This window comes from Centruroides sculpturatus, unplaced genomic scaffold (assembly GCF_000671375.1).
Source record: "Centruroides sculpturatus isolate CEXI.00-Female unplaced genomic scaffold, Cexi_2.0 scaffold320, whole genome shotgun sequence".
Taxonomy (NCBI): Eukaryota; Metazoa; Arthropoda; class Arachnida; order Scorpiones; family Buthidae; genus Centruroides; species Centruroides sculpturatus.
In genome coordinates this window covers 154,920-174,309 of record NW_019384745.1, presented here as the reverse complement: position 1 = coordinate 174,309, position 19,390 = coordinate 154,920, and the positions used below count along the sequence as shown (strand labels likewise).

Here is a 19,390-nt window from a genome sequence, read left to right as displayed (position 1 = left end):
AACATTTGGCCCAAGTTTGAATATTGTCGACAGGATTCGTTATTAAAATGCGCTTTGCAATCTTCCAATTTATCATTTTTTCCCCTCTTAATTACGAAGAAGAAATCTTTTTCCCTCCTAATTACAAATATTCGTAATTAAGAGGGAAAAAAATTGTTTATTCTGTTTTCTAAGAAGATTAAAACCCAAATCTAGTCGAAGAACACGCTTAACTGCAAAGGAACTTCACACCAATTTTCAACGAGGATAATTACTATTGTCATTTATACACAGTTCTGTAGTGTGTGCCTTAGCGTACCCAGCAATGGACTCAAAACAGTCGAAATTTAAGTTTCGTCGGTTGGTTTATTTATTCGTATATGACAACGCGTGGGCGATCTTTCGAGAGGGAAAATGATTTCCGGAAGGTCTTCTATGATAAAATGACAAATATTTAGGTGTTAGACACGTGAAGAAAACCCGGAAAACTCCACGTAGCCAGCCTGTTGGGCAAGCGTAAACACACAACCAGTTTGTTTGGTGTTTTATCCACACGGCCACTAATGGGCGCTTAAGTTTCTACCAGGGCTGTTGAGTCGGAGTCGAGTGTTTTTACAGACTCCGCAGCACTGGTTTCTACGAAGCAAAATTGGAGCGTGATATCACCACACGAACACGCGCTACATATAGAAAAAGGTTTGCAGAAAATTTATATTTAAATATTTTATCACTTAAATTATTTTTAATCATTTAAAAATTCGCGAGAAAACAAGTTCCGTGACGAATTAAAAACATTCTTCTCTGGATAAAACCATTCTTCAATTCGATTAATTACGAAAATTTGCAACGAGATAGCAAAGAAATTAAATTTCTCTTTTACAGAATAAAAAAAATGCAGAATTATCAAAAATACAAAATAAAATTACAGAAATTCGAGATTTTTTCCGTAAAAATAACAATTAATTATTACTACTTTTGAGAGATATTTTACGCGAATATATTAATTTTTTTGAATATTCAATTAGAAGATTTCCTCGTCAAATTATTTGATAAATTAATGAAATATGAGAATCATTTATATCCTATAATTTAAAAGGTAATAAAAGTTTTAGATAAGAAGGAAAAATGAATCAAATTGCTTTAAAAAAAGGAAGAAAGGGAGCGCCTTTCCATTAGTTTAATATCCAAGAATATTAATTTTGCGGATCAAAAAATAAAAAATAATTTCACTGGAAAGCCGGATTTTAAAATCATTAAAGTTATGAGAAGCTAATTTAAAAAGTTTGCATTGAAAAAATATAAAAAATTTGACATCTAAATACCAATTTCTTAATTAGCATCATCATCATTACTGGTAAGAAAATGGCGCTACAAAATCATAAACTTGAATTTTTAGAAATTTTAAGAGAGGAAAAATGAAGAAATACCATTAAAAAATTCCGTATCGAATTCGCCATTAATTAGAATTAAATTATTATTGTTAATTTTTTTAATTTAATTGCAATTAATAAAGATGGCCTACTTAATGGTCGTCACGTTCATCGACAATTGAAGCCATTATCGATGTAATCATAAGCGTGGCGATAATTAATTATCTTGAGTGGCATTAATCCCGTAAAGAATTAATTAAAAGTGACTGGAAAATATCAAAATAAAACTCACTCGACTGCTGGCCTGTGCTCTTCGTCTCGTTTGGTGCAACAGTATTTGTAAGTGGTAGTACCGCAGCAGTATACTGGCTCTCCATTTCCCAAATTTGGACAGTAGAATCCCGTGTTCCACTTTCCGAAGCTGTCCGTATATCCCGAACAATATTCTGTTCCTAAAACTGGAAAATATTGGAAGAAAAATTGGTGAAAATTGAATTTAGTTTGGTTCGATGGAGCATGGCAACCCGCGGGAGATGTGCCAAAGGGGAGAGTGCCGCCGTGAGAAATTTCTGTAGAAAAATCGACCCCAATTTAAGTGTGAAAACGAGTTAATCAGCCCGTTGGTAAGGCGCGAACCCGTCACTGATTGCGTTCGGGGTTTCATCCACCGTCACAATGAAAATAGGTGGTAGGAGTGGTTTGGTTTGGTTTATATGTTTACGACAACGCGACAATTGGGCAATCTACGAGTGTGCTTCCTGGACTTTTTAAGGAAAAACTGTCCTCTATTTAAGTGTTAAAACAAGAAGAACCCGAAAAACTCCGCGTGGCCGGGTATGAACCCACGTCCAGTATTCAGTGGGTTTTATCCACTCGGCCACTGATAGGCACGGTAGAGAGGGGACAAAATTAAATCTGCAAACCGTTTTCAAGGTCGGAAACGCGACCCGCGGAATTTTTCATGGGCGAGACGTTGGGCCTCCATCTTCACTACCCAGCCGTGTCCATTTTGGGCTCGGCAGCATATAAAACGAGTACGAAAACGCCTCCACAGCACCCACATTACAACTTTCCAACTGCAACGATATATTAGCAACTGATAACGAAAGCAAAGTAAATTAATTAGCTAACTAACAAAAGCAATTTCTACCCCTTTTGTATAGAACTAAATTAAAAACCATAACATAAATAGTGAATTATGTGAAAACATTTTCTTTAGTCGGAAAATTAAGAGGGAAGAAGATTCAAAAGAGGAAGAGGTCAATTTGTAAAGTTAGTGGTAATTGATGCTGTGTAAGGAAAAAAAAAGAAAGTGACTTACTCCTGCAAATTAACAGAGTTATCATTATCCGAAAGTCATTAAGCAAGAATAATCATTGACTTTAGATACAACAAACGTGGAAAAATAAATCGATAAAAATACTAAATCTTTCTTTTTTTGCGTGTCTTTGCCAAAATGTATTTTTGCTTATCGTTGGGCATCGTTAATTAAGGTTTATTTTAAATAAAATCGTCTCTAGTTTAAAATTTATAAAAATTAATTATCGCCATTCAAAAATTACTGGTAAATCTCATTTAATAATATATAATTAATACTAAATTTAGATTTAAATCGGTTGTAATTATATAATAAGAGGGTTTTTAGGGGAATCTCGTGAATATTAGTATAAGGATTCTTAGTTTTGAGAATGTTTTTTTTTTTTGGGGGTTTTAATACCAGAAAGATGAAAACAAATGTATTTTTAGGAATGGATTTTATTATGATTATTATACACTCTAAGCGTATTTTAATTTAAAAATACGAAAAAAATTACGATAAAACCTCCACTTTGAAACCACCAATGGTTTCCAGCAGAAGTGATCTTTAATGAGGGGTGGTCGCTGGAGGAGTTTCTCTGTATAAAACGTAAATTTATTCAGAAAATTTACAAAACAATTAAACTTTTGAGTAGTTTAAGGCTTTAATATTATATAAAGTATTAAGGCTTTAATACAATAAAATACATATAAATTTATAAAAATTAATTATCGCCATTCAAAAATTACTGGTAAATCTCATTTAATAATATATAATTAATACTAAATTTAGATTTAAATCGGTTGTAATTATATAATAAGAGGGTTTTTAGGGGAATCTCGTGAATATTAGTATAAGGATTCTTAGTTTTGAGAATGTTTTTTTTTTTTTTTTGCGGGATTTTAATACCAGAAAGATGAAAACAAATGTATTTTTAGGAATGGATTTTATTATGATTATTATACACTCTAAGCGTATTTTAATTTAAAAATACGAAAAAAATTACGATAAAACCTCCACTTTGAAACCACCAATGGTTTCCAGCAGAAGTGATCTTTAATGAGGGGTGGTCGCTGGAGGAGTTTCTCTGTATAAAACGTAAATTTATTCAGAAAATTTACAAAACAATTAAACTTTTGAGTAGTTTAAGGCTTTAATATTATATAAAGTATTAAGGCTTTAATACAATAAAATACATATAAATTTATAAAAATTATAACGAAAAACTCACCATTTTTTGGGGATTTCCTCTCATTTACATCACTCCAAATAATATTTGGGTGTTGTAAATGAGTGAGAATAAATATATACACAAATATATATATCAAATTTGTATGTATATATTTAAAAAATTCAATAGAAGCACTCACCTTCGTGATCTTGATCCCCCAAAACCCGGACCTCCATCTTGATAATAAGAGAAAATTCTGCAAATAAATAATAATAATTATAATTATTATTATTAATTTATTTTGTACATCATCCAAAAAAACATTATTTTTATAAATTGTATGGAATTAAATTTACGTACAAATTAATTAAATCGTAGGGGACGTTTTTCTTGTGGTGCACGTTTCGTATACATTAAAATTATCATTTAAAAAATTGAATTCTCGCAATATTTTGAATAGAATCTTGGAGAAAATGAAGTGTTTAGTCAGAAATTAATTTATCTACAGTTCACGATCAACGGCGATCCTAATTAAGTATCGATTTCTCGCTATTGTGATCACTTCCTAAATCGGATTGATGAATCCAAATATCATTTATTATTCCGCCGTTTAAATTAGTAATTCCAGAATTTTCGGGTTCTCTCTGAATTTTCATCAATTCTAACGTTTTATTTTCTCGAGAAATTAATAAACCTCGAGAATAAAAATTGCCAGAATCTGTACTAAACGATAGTTTACTGGACTATTTAGGGAGCAGAATCTGGTCGTTTCATCGCTTAGAATGGAAAAAAAAACATGCTTACGTGAGGAAATGAAGAAGTTTAAATATTGATTTCAATCGTTTCTTCTATCAGAATTCGGAGAAACCATTCTGTTTCCTCGTTGAACCGTTTAGAACTACTAATTCTGATCATTTCCTCATCGGTATTCCAAAAACCTTTTGTTTCTCGCTGAACCATTTAAATGATGATTCATCAAGAAATTTTACAGGAGGTTGGTGTATTAGGAGATTGATGCTATTAAATTTTGGTGGTTAAAGGTCGAGGAGGTGAGGAAGATAAAGGGAGTCGTGTCATATCCGAATAGGGTGTCGTTATTACTCGTTTATTAGCACTTACAACTTTTTATAAAACCCATCGCTACCTTCAAATTTAAGTTTTTTTTGTCGTTTTATAATAATTAAAAAATATAAAAAGTTTTTTATAATTGTTGATCAATAAAATAAAAAGTTTTTTAATAAATTATCGTGACAGAGGCGCCACCAAATGTCGTCGGGTTAAAGTTAAGCAACTCGTTGCTTGATTTGATATCCCAATCTGTTGGCTACTATATAATATACGGAATTAAAAAATCTCACGAGGTTTCCCCCAAAAATAAACTAGATAAATGTGTAGTGTGCAATATTCCCCTGTAGCGCGGGTACTAGCCAGAAAAAGACAAAAATTTGGCAGAGGAAATAAAGAATGAAATATAATTGAATTCATTAAACATATTCACAGAGCCGTAACTAGGCAGATGCAACAAGTGCACCCGCACAGGGCCCACTTGGAAGGGGAGCCGAAAATGCATGTACATATTTGTTTTAATTAATTAGGTTTCAGAAAATAATAAGGGGCCCAAATGCAAATTCTTGCACAGGGCACAGGAATGGCTAGTTACGGCACTGCATATTCATTAAAAACTGAAATACAACAGATTTGTCAATTTATAAAAAAAAAAAAGGAAATCAACATTTCAAATATTAAATCGCTGCAATTGCCATGTCAGGAGATTAAACAATTTAAAATTGTAGATTATTACCATAAAAACCGATTAAAAATATCACAAAGTGAACCTCGAGACAATTCCGTACACTATAAATCCGTTCGAGTTCTCCCTAGAAAGTGTCCACAATTGTCCCAAATCGCCATGTTTGATTCTAGATTTTGATGTATGGTAAATAACTAGCACAAAGTACAGCATTTAAAGATACATCTAAAAATTTCATACACTTGTGATAAACACTGAAAGAGTAAATTCTTTCTAAAACAGCCAGTTTTTTGCTGCATGAAACATGGAAAAAACGCGCGAAATGAACAACATTCGCCATTACTATGTAACTAATAAGAATCGTGATGCAGAGTGCTGCCAACCTGTTACTTTCTAACACTTTAATCCGGCTTTTCTCTATATCCGAGGTTCGCCCAGTTTCCCGTACATATTTATAGAGTGGTCCAAAAATTAGTTAACCGTGTTTAGTATATTCCCAGTTACACTCGAGAACAAGAATATGAGTTTAGAACAAGCTTTCCCCTGCAAATTCCGTGACAAAATTATAATTGGAGTATTATTCGAATAGGACTGCAATGGTAAACTGACTTTTGGCTCATTCTAAATAAAAAATAATAATTCTATTTCATTTATAATAGACATTGTAATCTATACGGAGGGTCGCAATTACGCCCATTATGGGTCGATTAGCAGGAGCCATTGATAGGAAGGATGCGCGACCCGTACTTCCCAAGATAAATTATAGTGGTTCCTGCATGGACCACTATAAATTACAGTGGATCCTGTCCGAACCTCGAAGAAGTTGACCAATGCGGGGGTTAATTTGAAACTGGTCCACACCCTATAATTTTAGGGTGTGGATAAAGTCTAATTTAACCCTGTACGATATTAAATCAAAGATAGTTCTTTTTTTTTGATAATCCATTTTGGCACCGAAATTCGCCAACTAAATTCCCTAATGTAAAACCAGAAATAAGAAATTTCAGAGCGTTAGAGTTGGGGGAAGGCAAACAAAAATGTGTCAAAAATCATCATCACCACCATCAGGAAAAAAATACTTAATATTTTGGCAATGTTTCCATTCCTTTGCTAGTTATCGGATCATCTCGTAATTGTTTGTTATACTGAAGGTGATTTATAAACGAGAGCCGTCTTGCTATTTAGCAAACAGATCGATAGGTTGGCACAAACAGGGATTTAAAACTTAGCATCGGACGTCTAACCCCCCCTCCCACAGTTCGGTGATTGATGACCCTTTCTCGTATCGGGCCAGCTGATTAGTCGATATGCTGATGGATCACCCTAACGGACCAATGGTGATCTAGCAAATATTGAAAATGGCTTTAATTCTTGTCTTTTCGGCTGTTGAATTCAAACGTATCGTGTGATGTAATTTCCTAGTGTATTTTTTTTAATAGTTAAGGTGTTTCTCTTCGCTGCTGTGTAAATAAAATTTCGAATTTTTCAGTTTCCAGCGGGCGAATTTAAGGATCATCCCCATTCGTGGTATCCCGATTCGTGGTAAGATCGATCATCCTCATTCGTGCTAATCTCTAAAATGTCATCCCAGAAACGAAGCTGGATACGAAATTTAGTATTTTGTCGATTCGTCTGATGTCTGCCTGTCAAATCGCTCGAAAAATGATCGTCGAAGCAGTAAGATTGTTTAGGTTTATGGCGCGGAAAGGAGTTATACCTCCTATCACTAAAATTAACGTATTTGCATTTATTTATTCATTTAAATGGAGGAAAAAAATAGCCTCTAACTAGCTGCCACACAATTTTTATTTAATTTTAAATTTGTAATTCTAAGCGACTTAATTATATTCAAATTTTCAAGTAGATTAATTTGCATAACGGCGCGATTATATTCTGATATCATTAACAAGCGTGTTTGATTAAAAACGAAGAAAAATTAAATGTTTATAATATTAAAAAACACTTTTTTTAAGACGTAACGAAGGCTTATTTCGCTCTTTCTTTAATTAAATTTAAAAATTCCTCTTAAAAAAGTACAAAAAAAGTATTTTTACGCCTTTATCTCTCGGTAAATATCGCGAATTCTGAATTTTAATTATAATTTTGAATGTTTTAATCGATAAAATAATAAAATATCGAGCTAAATTGTTGTTTAAAACAATTTATTACACGTTTAAATGAGTTAAAAACTTGGAAGGAGAATGTAAATTTTAAGAGGAACCTCCTCATTAAAAGTATTGATAAATTAAATACTGTAAATAATGAGTAAAAAGAAAAAAAGGGAAGTAAAATCGATAATAATAAACACGTTTCTTCGAATAAATTACTCTTTAAAAAATGGGGCACGGAATTTATTTAAAAATCAGAATTTCAAATTTGTGTTATTACCGAAACGAACGTACGTTTGTTTGTCCTTAAATGCTGAAAGTTTATCGTCGATTTTAAACATAAAAAACTATTCAATTTAATATTTTCTTAATCACTACAAAAGTTTACATATAATTATTATTATTTTGTGTTTTTGTGTATTGATTATAAAGTAAATCAATCCAATAATCGTTAGTGTTTGAAACTTTTAAAACTAAATTGCGTGTGACTAACTGTTTACACATTTTCGTCGCCTATGGAATAATTATAATGAACAATTTAATGACTTTTTTAATGTGTATTTTGCAACCTGTTCTATCGATCTGCACGTGTTTCTTATATTCTTATTCATAGTACTAAATATCATCATCGCCGCTTCGGTGCTATAATCATATAGTGCAATAGATTCTTCTACTGTTGCTTCTGTTATTGAAATATTGATGTGTCGTATTACAAATGAAGAACACGATAAAGAAATGGAGTGAAGGCGACAACAGACCTACAAGTTTCATAAAAGTCAAACTAGTGATGATGATGATGATGATGATGACTGTATCAAATTCTTGTATAGTAATTATACAATGGAATAGATTTCTTCCATTGTGGCTTCAAGTATTGAAATTCTGATAAATAACGTCATGAATTAATACATCATCATCAGTTTAGTGTATAATTATACAGCGCAATTAGGTTCTTATAAAATGTTTTTCAGTGCAATTAATGGCCGAGTGAATTAAACCCCCGAACACTGGCAGTTGGTCGCGGGTTCGCGCCTGACAACGTGTTGGAGTGTGGAGTTTTCCGATTTTTCTTCGCGCCTAATACCTAAATAGCGGCACCATTTTCCCCATACAAAGACCTTCTCTCGGCAGATCGCCTATTTGTTGTACTGTGGCATCCCATCAAACCAAATCAACCTCTTCCAGTACTAAAATTTGAGGGAATTTTACATGAATAAGTTTGCACAATTATTTAGAGATGTAATCGAGAGCAAGTTACACAATTATGGAAGCAAACGGTGCCCAAATCGGCACTATTTGCCTTATTTCAGACATAATATTATAGTAAAACAACTGACCCAATTGTAATTAGAATTGTGTTAAAAATAACATTAACTTCGCGAGAAAATCGCGAAGTTTTTTTCCCGGAGGAGAGCCAAAGCCCGTGGTATTTGACTTCACGGTTGACAGAATATACTGGTGAAACCTATTTGAAGTGTCATTTCCGGCACCACCTGCTCTCTTCGGAAATTGTAAGATTAATGGTTACTCATCGGACCAGATAACTACTGTATATCGTTGGACAACATTCTCAATTTTTATCTTCTTCACCAAAGTCGAATCACACGCGAGAGGGGAGTTTCTTTCGATAACGTAAGCTCCTGATTTCTCTCGTATCTCTTTATAGCGCTCGTCTAACGATCTACGACTCGAAAGATTTTCGAATTTAAGTAGAAGGCACTTCACAAACTCTGATTTCTGCAGTAGACAATCACATTACGTCCATTCAATGTTATTCCCTTCAGAAAAATAATGGCATTCCTTATAAAGTCTGGAGTATTTCGCAGATTGGTTGCTGATTTTACAAGTAGTCACTTCGCTGATTCTCAACCTTCTTGCTTATACCACTTTGTTTCGATAGCTCTTAAAAACCCTTACGCCCGAACAGCTCGAATGCAATATGAAGTGGCTATGAGATTCCATTTTAACTATTCGAAAATACTAAAATTGACTCAGGAGCGGCATGAAAAGCCCATAATTTACGTTAGAACCTATCTAAGTTGTATATAAACTAAGTTTTTTTATTAGTTACATTGTAATTTAGTTTAATAATGAAATAAGCAGCAATATAAGTTATAACATCTATAAATGTAAACAATAGATGCAAGATTACTTATAATTGCAAGTCTTGTACTGGTAATTCTTACTTGCACAAGAGAAACCTTATATGAATCTTCTTGCTTACAGAAAAAGACACTTGTAAGATCCTGTAAATTCTTCTGCAAGAGTCTGCACAAGTCTTCTCTTGTGTAAGCAAGAGTTGTAAATTACAATGTAAGATATGTAAGAAAATGTACACGTGACTATTTAATATACAAATTTTCGTAGAATCTAAATTATTCTTACAGGTTTTAACTGTAAAACACAAAAATCTGCAGATCTACCTCTTCCTTTCTTCGAAACTTTACAAAATCTTCCCATACAATCTTTCTAATAAAACAAAACGAATTTTTAATCCTTTCGGATATTAAATTTTTGCGAATGTAAACAATAAATAATCAAAGAAAAGTTTCGCCATTTATCGAATTAAAGTGTTGCAAAGTATTTCATTTGAAGAGAAATCTCTAATGGTCTAGAAACGATCGGATTTAATGAAACTTTTGCTAAAAGATATTCCATTTACTATTAGAAATTTTCTTGAGAAATAGAAAATTACTTTTACTTCTCTTGTTTAGTCAAATACAAAGAAAAATCCAAGAGAATAATCAACACCATTCGCTTTTAAGCATTTATTCTTCTTAATTTACTTTCCAAATACCAGTTTATTGGATTTTACCCGTCTCGTCTCCAAGAATTACACAAGAATTTCCCTACTGATGAGAATTTATTCCTCATATCTAACTTTTTACTAATTATAATAGTAATTAGACAAATACTCCAAGCTTATTATTAACTTAGTTAAGTGTACAATTAACTAAAAATATACATACAGAAAGCGAGCGTTGAGTAGTGGCTACATAACCTCTTTATAATGAGGTTTTGATGAATTTCTCTACACGACTTTTTAAATTTTCTGTATTAAAAATCTCTATATAACGAATATCTGTTGTTATATTTACATACTTTTAATAATGTTTCTGCGCTATTTCGGGTTTTCTTACATTCCTGTATTTTACAGCCTATATAAAATAGGGAAAGTATGGCCATCTGTCAAAAAATGACTCCCCAAGATTATTAATTTTTGGACTCGGAGGACCTTGAAACTGTTAGGTATGTGGCTGTCACGTGCCGAAAGTTTGGCGCCTGAAAGGCAAGGATGTGGTGTACGATGACACGCTGTTTACTCTCGTTACATATGACCCCTTTGAATACTTGTCACCCTTTTGTAACGTCTTACGTCTGTACCTCTTCGATGAACAAACACGAATCTCCTTTTTATCCTTGCTGGCTCAATTTATCCAACTCCACCAACAAAATTCCCAACAAAAACGTTGAGAAATGCAAAAATTGGGGAGTTTTTCTGTATGTAATGTGCCCCCACGCAAATACCAACATCCGATAACAAGGGGCTTTGAAGCTTAATAACTCCCCGAGCCTTTTGTCGAAAAATCTCCGAAATTCTGCAGGGAGGTTTGTATATTAGGGTCCTTGATGCTATTAAAGTTTGGTAGCTAAAAGGTCGAGAGGATCATTTGTCATATCTCGAGTGGGGTCGAACTTAATGAAGATTTTATTCGTTATCAGCATTTACATTTTTATTTTTATTTTATAATATTCATCTCTACCCTGAAAATTAAACCTTTTCCATTTTATAATAATTAATTAATAATATAAAAAAATTTAACGTAAAATCTCATAACAGATGGAGCCATACACACACAATTTTAACTTTTTTGCCGGGAAAGTTACGCAACTCCTTACTGGACACGTTTTTTAATAGGATATTTTCGCCGCTCGTTATAGAGAGGTTCGATCATAATTCATAAATTAGGCCAGGTTTAAGCTAAATTTAGAATTTATATTATGAAAATTATATTATCTAAGACATTTTAACGACAATTTATCGTTAGAAGAATGAATTTTTAATTCCGAAACACCGAAAAAAAGTTTCGCAAATTCTAAATATATCGCTCGCTTACAATCGATATAACAAGAATTTCGCCGACTTTTTATGAAAAAAAATTGCTTTAGTAAATTGTTTATAGTTTTAAATAATGATTTTATTAAATTTTAAATTATTTTCATAATTATTTTTACTGGAAACGAATTAAATCGAATCACCTCCTCGCCTTAAAACTCGTCACCTCAACTGTTAATTTAGTCAGGTAAATTTAAATTATAGAATATTAATTAATTAATTAATGATATAAACCATTTATTTACGGTTTATTTTTTATTGAATTATAACATAAATCATGAAATTACGAGCTTACGAGATGCAGAAACATGGAAGAAGAAGATTGGTGAATAGCCACGGAAGAGCAAGAGCATCAACCTCTTTCCTAAATTGTAAAGAATTAAATGAGAAAGTTTTCGGTATAAACAGCTAAAAGAGACTTTTATTTTATCACAGAGAACAGTGAAAACGGAAGGGAGTAGTTGTTGGCCTTAGAAAATTGGCAGCAGTTAGTGAGACGAGACGGGAAGATCGATAGCATGGAATCTGTGATGGAAGGCAGCATTGCTTAGAGGTGTTAACATTATCCAGCACAGATGACGGGATAAGAAACACCATTTTCAATTTTATACCCGCGTATTTAGAAGGCATTCATGCAAAGTGACGATCGGCGATCGCCTATAAATAGTAAAAAAAAAAATCGGAATTTCTTCCATCAGACACGAAATCTCCAATACAAGAATATTCACCCCTCTATAAAATTCCATAAATAGCATTTTTGAAAGTAAAGTTTACTTTTTTTTTTAACGAAATATACAAATGGAAAATACTTTTTTTATGGTATTTTAGTTTATTTTTTGGTGTTTTGGGGTTGTGTTTTGATGTCTGATGCCGCCAATGCGGTAGGAAAACACGAAGGCATTCTAAAAACAATCAAAGCGGAAGGTTGAGAGGTCCTAAAAAAAGAGGAGAAAGGGATTAAAGGAGTGTTCTATATTTAAAAGAAGTGGGTTAATTTAGTAACATTTTCGCAAGTAGCACTCTGTTGATGTGGGAATTTCCTAGTGTAAACGATTCTACAAATTACTGTTATTTGTTAATTCATTTGGAATTATATCGATTAAGTTTGTGTATTTTCTTTAGATTAAGCTTAAATTTCTTATTATTAACATAAATTCGCAGAATAATTAATAAAATTCTGAATACAATTTTTTCAAATGAATTTTGTACAAGAAATTAATCATTTCCACTAATTTATATATAGGCTATATATTACCTACAATAAAACCGGTGTAAACGGGAATCGCACGGTTCCAAATATTTTTCCAATTTGACAGGTTTTTGTTTTAAACGGGTTCTTTTTACATAGAAAATCGCTCCGTTTCGAAGAATTTTTCCCTTTAGACAGATTTCCGTTTTAATCGGTTTCCGTCTTGGACAGGTTTAACTGTATATGATTAAAATTAATTAGATTAAGTGAAAAATACTATGAAAAATATGGCATACGGTGTATTGCAACGTGGGCACATTGCATCGTGGATTCATTATTTTGTTTTTTAAGTAACTTTTTACACGTTTTATCTGCGATAAGATTCAAGATTTATGAGAATTATGCATTTATGCAAATTATTCGAAGCGTGACAGCATAATTTAAATGAAAAAAATGATGATTTTTGCACCCAAGATTACACGTCCATGCTTCAAGAGATGAGAAGTTAACGGAACGGAATTGAAATATGACAGACTTAAAAGAAATTTTTTAAATGTTGTAACTGAAGTCAAACAAGTAATCAGTTTTTCTGTAACATAAAATGGACACTTGTCTACCCGAAAAAATTTAATTACATTGAAATTAACCCAAAAATTTAAATGCAATCTTCAAGTTTCAAGACGTTTTTAAGATCCTTCGAGGTAATTAAACTCGAAAAAAGTAGTCATTAGAGAATTTATTTAAATAAAATTAATGAAGATAATAAAAATATTTAATTGCAATTAATTATAATAAATTAAATGATATATAATTTTCATCTTTTATGGTAAAGGCAATCGACTGAAATATTTTTTTTTCTATTCTTTCCGTGCTCATAAAAACTTCAGCAGAGTTTGATCATTTCTTTAATCTCAAAGAAAATTAATGGAAAAATGTACTTTTATACAAAATTAATGTATAAATTTCCATATTTACTCGGATAATTCTTCAAATTGAGCTACAATTACGCAGAGGAAAGGACTTTAAGAATGGATCATGTGAATCCTTCCAAAAAACACGACTGAACTTCTGAGAAATATAAAAATAATTGATCGTAAATTAGAAAGAACTTAAGGAAGAAACAGTAAAACCTGTTTAAAACGGAGCCTGAATAAAGGGAAGCCTGCCTAACCAGGAAAAAAAAAACAGATAATTCTTAGGAACACAGCCATTTTCTACATTAAAAAGCATCTATTTAAAACGGAAACCTGCCAACGGTACTGGCAATTCCGGTTTACATAGGTTTTTCCAGCTGAAATCTACGTAGATTTCAGCAGGAAAACATCACTTTAAAAAATATCGTAAAGTGGCACATTGTGGCATGGATACGCGCAGACATGGATTTCAGAGAAATCATATCGTGTCAGGACACTTCAAAATGCAGCCTATACATCAATCAAAATCTCCGAATCGATTTTTTTTTTTGGCAAAAAAGCAACACTTTCTCCTTTTATTCGGCCTATTATGAAAGAAACGAGCAACAAAAAATAAAGCTTTTAACTGAAGCATTTCTACTGTGAAAGACGAAATTGCCACGGGCAATTGGTATAAAGTTACTATAAATCACAAACTTAGAACAAAGTTACAATACTGGAAACAAAATTAAATTCTATACAGCTGTACGGTAAGCAGTTACATCTACGTTTCTATACAGTTTAGATGTATTGTATATATACAGTAATTATAATGCTACTATATGATTATCCTTCTACATCTGTCATCAAATAGAAATTTACGTTGCAGAAAATATCGTAAAGAGAAACTGATTATCTAGAATATCGATGCGTAAATCAATATTGAGGTTATTAATTCTCATCAATGGGGTGAGGAATTCTACGTCAGGGATTCCTCCTTCCGTATTTTGTTGAATATACGCGGCCAATTTTAATTAAAGCGATTATTTTTAGCTCCCGATCCCGTTCATCAACTAAAATTTCTGATAAACAAAGAAATTGCCGTTGGAAGATGGAGAGAGATTTCCTTCTCTACAATTTAAATTACGGACTTTCACCGTGATCTCGACCCTTTCTTCTAGATCTAAACAAAGACATGCAAATCACGAAGGGTATATTTAAAATTTCAATACAAAACAGTAAAAAAAAAGCCTAGTCTTGATTTAAAATAATGTTTCCCGATTCAAATGTATGGAATTTCTAGTACTAAGAAATGCGCATATAATATTTTTACTTTAACTGAATATTGATTAGAATTCCCTGCAGAAGATTCGAGTTTATAATAATATAAACTGCAGCAACTCAATTTTATATAAAAGTTAATTTTTCTACACAAAGTTATGCTTTATATGAGAACAAGCCGTGTATTATTTTAAGAGAAAGAACTAATCTCCCTCATCTTAGAAAAGATGTCAGTCGACACAAACTGACCTTTCATCTTTCTAGTGGAAAAGATCATTCTATGGGTTTGCACCAGATGTTTTTGCCAACGAAATGCTGTATATAGATTTAGAAAATAGCAGCAACGATAAATGTTTCTTCAATAGCCTCCACCTACAAACTGTAACAGCACCCCACTTCTTATCCAAGTAAATCGCACCACCGCAAAGTAAAGAGGGTATTTTTATATATATATAAAATCTTTAAATTTATATTATATACACCCACGTATAGTATATTAAAGTGTATACATTTTTAAAGAAATAAATATAATTCGGCTATAAAGAGTAGACGAGGATCTCCCTTAACAAGTTAGTGATAGTCAGCGCACCAGCTGTCTACATTAGATGATGAGGTAACATGCCACAGAGAAGCTCCATTAAGAACGGACAGTTTGGCAAATTTATCGCTGGAATGTGAGAAAGTTCCCTTTTTTTCCTCTCCTGATACTTTGTCTGTTAATGGATTTTTTGAACGGTGCTTTAAGTAAACAGATTTAGCGAGAAATCTACCATCAAAAATAATCTGATATTCTCTTCCCCTCGTGTCGCTAAACTACTCGCGATTTAATAAAAAATAATTTAAATTATGGATTAGAAATAATTTAAAAGCGTAGGCAATTGAATATAATCGATAAATATACGACAATTTAGTTATTATACACAGAGAATACACAGTAAGACCTGTCCAAAACGGAAAAAAATTCTTCGAAACGGAGCGATTTTCTGTGCTAAAAAAGAATGAAAAAAAACCCAGAACCTGCCAGAAACAGAAAGAAATATCCGGTTTACACAAGTTTTACTTTATATATAAATATATATTAGCGAGGGCGATTAACACGGAAAAGGTTTTCCAATAAAATGCCAAGTTTGAGATCGTCGATAAGCATTTACGACTGCAGGTACTTTCGTTACAGAAAAAGAATTTTAGCGATAAGAAATAAACAGCATTTTTAGAAAGTAAACAGCATTAGTTCCTTTAAAAAAACACTCCAGAGTATAAGTAACAGGCACCAAACAGTTCGATAACACTCGGGAAAAAAAAAAAAGAAAACAAGAGAATTTTGAAAGTATTTGCAGCACACAACAAATATTACGAAGTACACGTATATAAATAACAATAACACTTACTATAACAGGAGCATAAGTGTCGTATTACGCCGTGGAATGTCGATTTAGAAGTCCTGTGCCACCACACCCGCGCAACACCAAGCTGCAACATACGTAGTCGGCATTCAGCTGTGTAACGTGGAGACGTAGACAATGTTTATTCTAGCAAAAGATATTTCTGGCTTCGCCGAGACGTCCTTCTAAGAACCGAAACCTCGTATACTTTTCGGCTCTCCACTCTCTCCCCCCTGCGCACGAGTGAATGACAGGCGAGAAATCGAGGTCGGAGGGTGATGCCACTCGATTCAAACACGTAACTCTTAACTCAAACGTACAATCCCATTACTTCTAGATATGTATGTTAGCGTGTGTGACTTCATATTGTTCTTCTTTAACAGGAGAAATTGTGTGTTAAATTATGCCATTTTGAATCCCCCCGAGGCTCGAGAGATGATAGAAGAACCTGTATTAAGTAACGATCCGCCACAATGTCGATTTTTTTTGGTGTGTGTGTCCTTTTTTTTCATGAAAAGACGATCGTGGTTGGTGAGATGATTGATTGAGCCGCACTCGGAATAAATTGAAAATAATGTTCTTTCAAAACGTCAAGTTCTTTCGACTTGCCACCGGGAGGAATATTCGCCCTATTTACTTTGCCATTATTTCTTAACTGCTCTTAAGATACGTATTTCCCTCCCTATAACTGTTTTATTATTATTACGTATGTAAAATTCTTCAAAATTTACTTAAAACATGGGTCACACCACTGTAGATTAATATAGATTAATACAGAATTTCATCGATTTGTCTGTAATGAATAGCGCACCCTTTATAATACACTGGCTCTATGAGAATCTATAATATAAAAGAATGTGTGTTTATCCTTTATTGTTCGGATGCAAATTCGGTGTTCGGATAACACAAACAGTATTACTGTACACGGTTACATACAGACAGCTTGTATTAACTTTGTATTTATCAGTAATATTAGAGAGGAAGATGCCCTTCATCTTAAAATACACAACCCAAGCTGCAGCTTAAGTTGTAAAATCATAAAGTGAGGCCTAAAACCTCTCTTTACGAGTGTACAGATAGGGTCTCGCTTACGTGTCTACAGCTTAGAGCCTCACATTTTTACGTGTGTAAATACAGTATTTAGGGCCTGTTACATGTTACAATTTAAGTTGCAAGTCTAATTACTGTAGGTTTTTGCTCAAGTTATCGAACAAGGAGGGGGAAATAAGGAAAGTATTCTCAGTTCTTACAAGGGAGAAAAATTGAGAATTTCAAACTTTTAGAAATTATTATTAAATAAAAAATTAAAGGGTGGAAATTAATCCACCGAGACCTTATCGAATTAAAACGGAATTTGACCTCTAACCTTTGAATAAAAATCCAAAAATAAATTAGCCCTGTAATGAAATTTAGGCCATATTTAAATATTTAAAATAAATGGGTTTCTACTAAAAAACAAACAACTTTAAAAATCGCATAAAATTATGTATGCTGTGTTAACGCCAAGTAATTAAGCATAATTTAAACTTTAATTTACACGTAACTTACGTCTATAATAATAAATTTCTTTGGAAAAAAAACAAAAAATAATAATAATATTTCAAAATAAGTGCTTACTATTTTTAGAAATTACGTTTAAGTTAGCAAAATATATCGTAACAATCATCCAGGAAATTGCTGAACTCCCAAAGAAGACAAGTTAAAATTTATATAAAAACAAGTCAGCTGCATGCATCCTATAATATATAAACCATGTAATTATATGACAGACCACATCCAATACATTAAAATATGGATCCTTTCCCTGCTTTTCCTTAATTTAGATTCTGTAAATAGTGCCATTGTAGTGCCAATAATTGCAATTAAGTAGCAGCTTAACCATTGGCTCTGATTTTAAGAAATTTGGCTTCTAAATTGAGTATTTGTAGATAGAAATTTCTACAATTCTTAACTTTCTACAAGTTAATCTTCGACGACAGAACTTCGGAGGAGGGGGGACGAGTGGCACGTGAAGAGGTTGGGTGTATTACGTAACCGGAACTCGCATAAATGTCTGGAATCGATCATACACTCGACATTTATAGAATTAGGGTGAGTGGACTTCAGCTGTTTAAATGCTATTCTGATCACTGGCTATTGTCATTCATTTAGTTAATTAGCTCTTCACGTGATCGTTTCCACCCTCTTGGTGACGTTTCTTACCTTAAATACAAAGCCAACTTACACACAAATTGTATCTATTCATCTTAATATTTTGTATTACGTCACTAAGTATGGATCTTCAACACAGGAACTTCGGGGTGCGCATTATATATTAAATATCGAGTTATATAAGTGTACTCCAATTGCGTTCGCCGGCAGAAGACAAGCAAAGAGTTAAGGTAACATCGATGAAATTTATTTACTTAATTATCTCGTCACGTGATCGTTTCCACCCTCTTGGTGACGTTTCTTATCTCGGATACAAAGTTGTACACGTGAAAACAGTATTCGTCTTAATATTAATAATTTACGTTACGTTACTAAGTAATTCGATGAATCTTCAACGCAAGAACTTCAGGGTGTGCATTATATAATAATTTCTAAATCGTCACCCGGTAAATCAATCATCGAGTCGTATAAGTGTACTCCAATTGTAATGGCAGCAAAGGGGTGCATCACTCACTTCACGTGATCGTTTCCTACCCCCCTTAGCAACGTTCCTTATCGTCGATACAGATTATATACATATACACACACGTAAACTGTGTATATCTGTCTTAATATTTTTCCTATTATGCTAGTATCTAAGCAACAATAAATGTATATAAGAGTAACGATAAGTAGGTTACTGTATACAGCAAGTATGGCTGG

At 32.7% G+C, this 19,390-nt stretch overlaps 1 protein-coding gene across 5 annotated transcripts in view; it reads right to left on the bottom strand.

Moving 5' to 3' along the window:
• LOC111628438 (protein shisa-2 homolog) overlaps positions 1-19,390 on the bottom strand; it is a 71,250-nt gene that overhangs the window by 17,962 nt on the left and 33,898 nt on the right. The window contains exons 1-3 of one of the 5 annotated variants that reach the window (XM_023372225.1): positions 16,544-16,740; positions 4,017-4,073; positions 1,642-1,807 (exon numbers count right to left, since the gene is read on the bottom strand). In XM_023372225.1, the coding sequence (XP_023227993.1) occupies positions 1,642-1,807; positions 4,017-4,073; positions 16,544-16,634 (314 nt within the window). In that variant the 5' untranslated portion in view covers positions 16,635-16,740. Of the gene's footprint in view, positions 1-1,641; positions 1,808-4,016; positions 4,074-12,087; positions 12,149-16,543; positions 16,741-19,390 lie in introns of those variants that run through there. The other 4 variants (XM_023372221.1, XM_023372222.1, XM_023372223.1 and 1 more) reach the window with 4 other exon arrangements.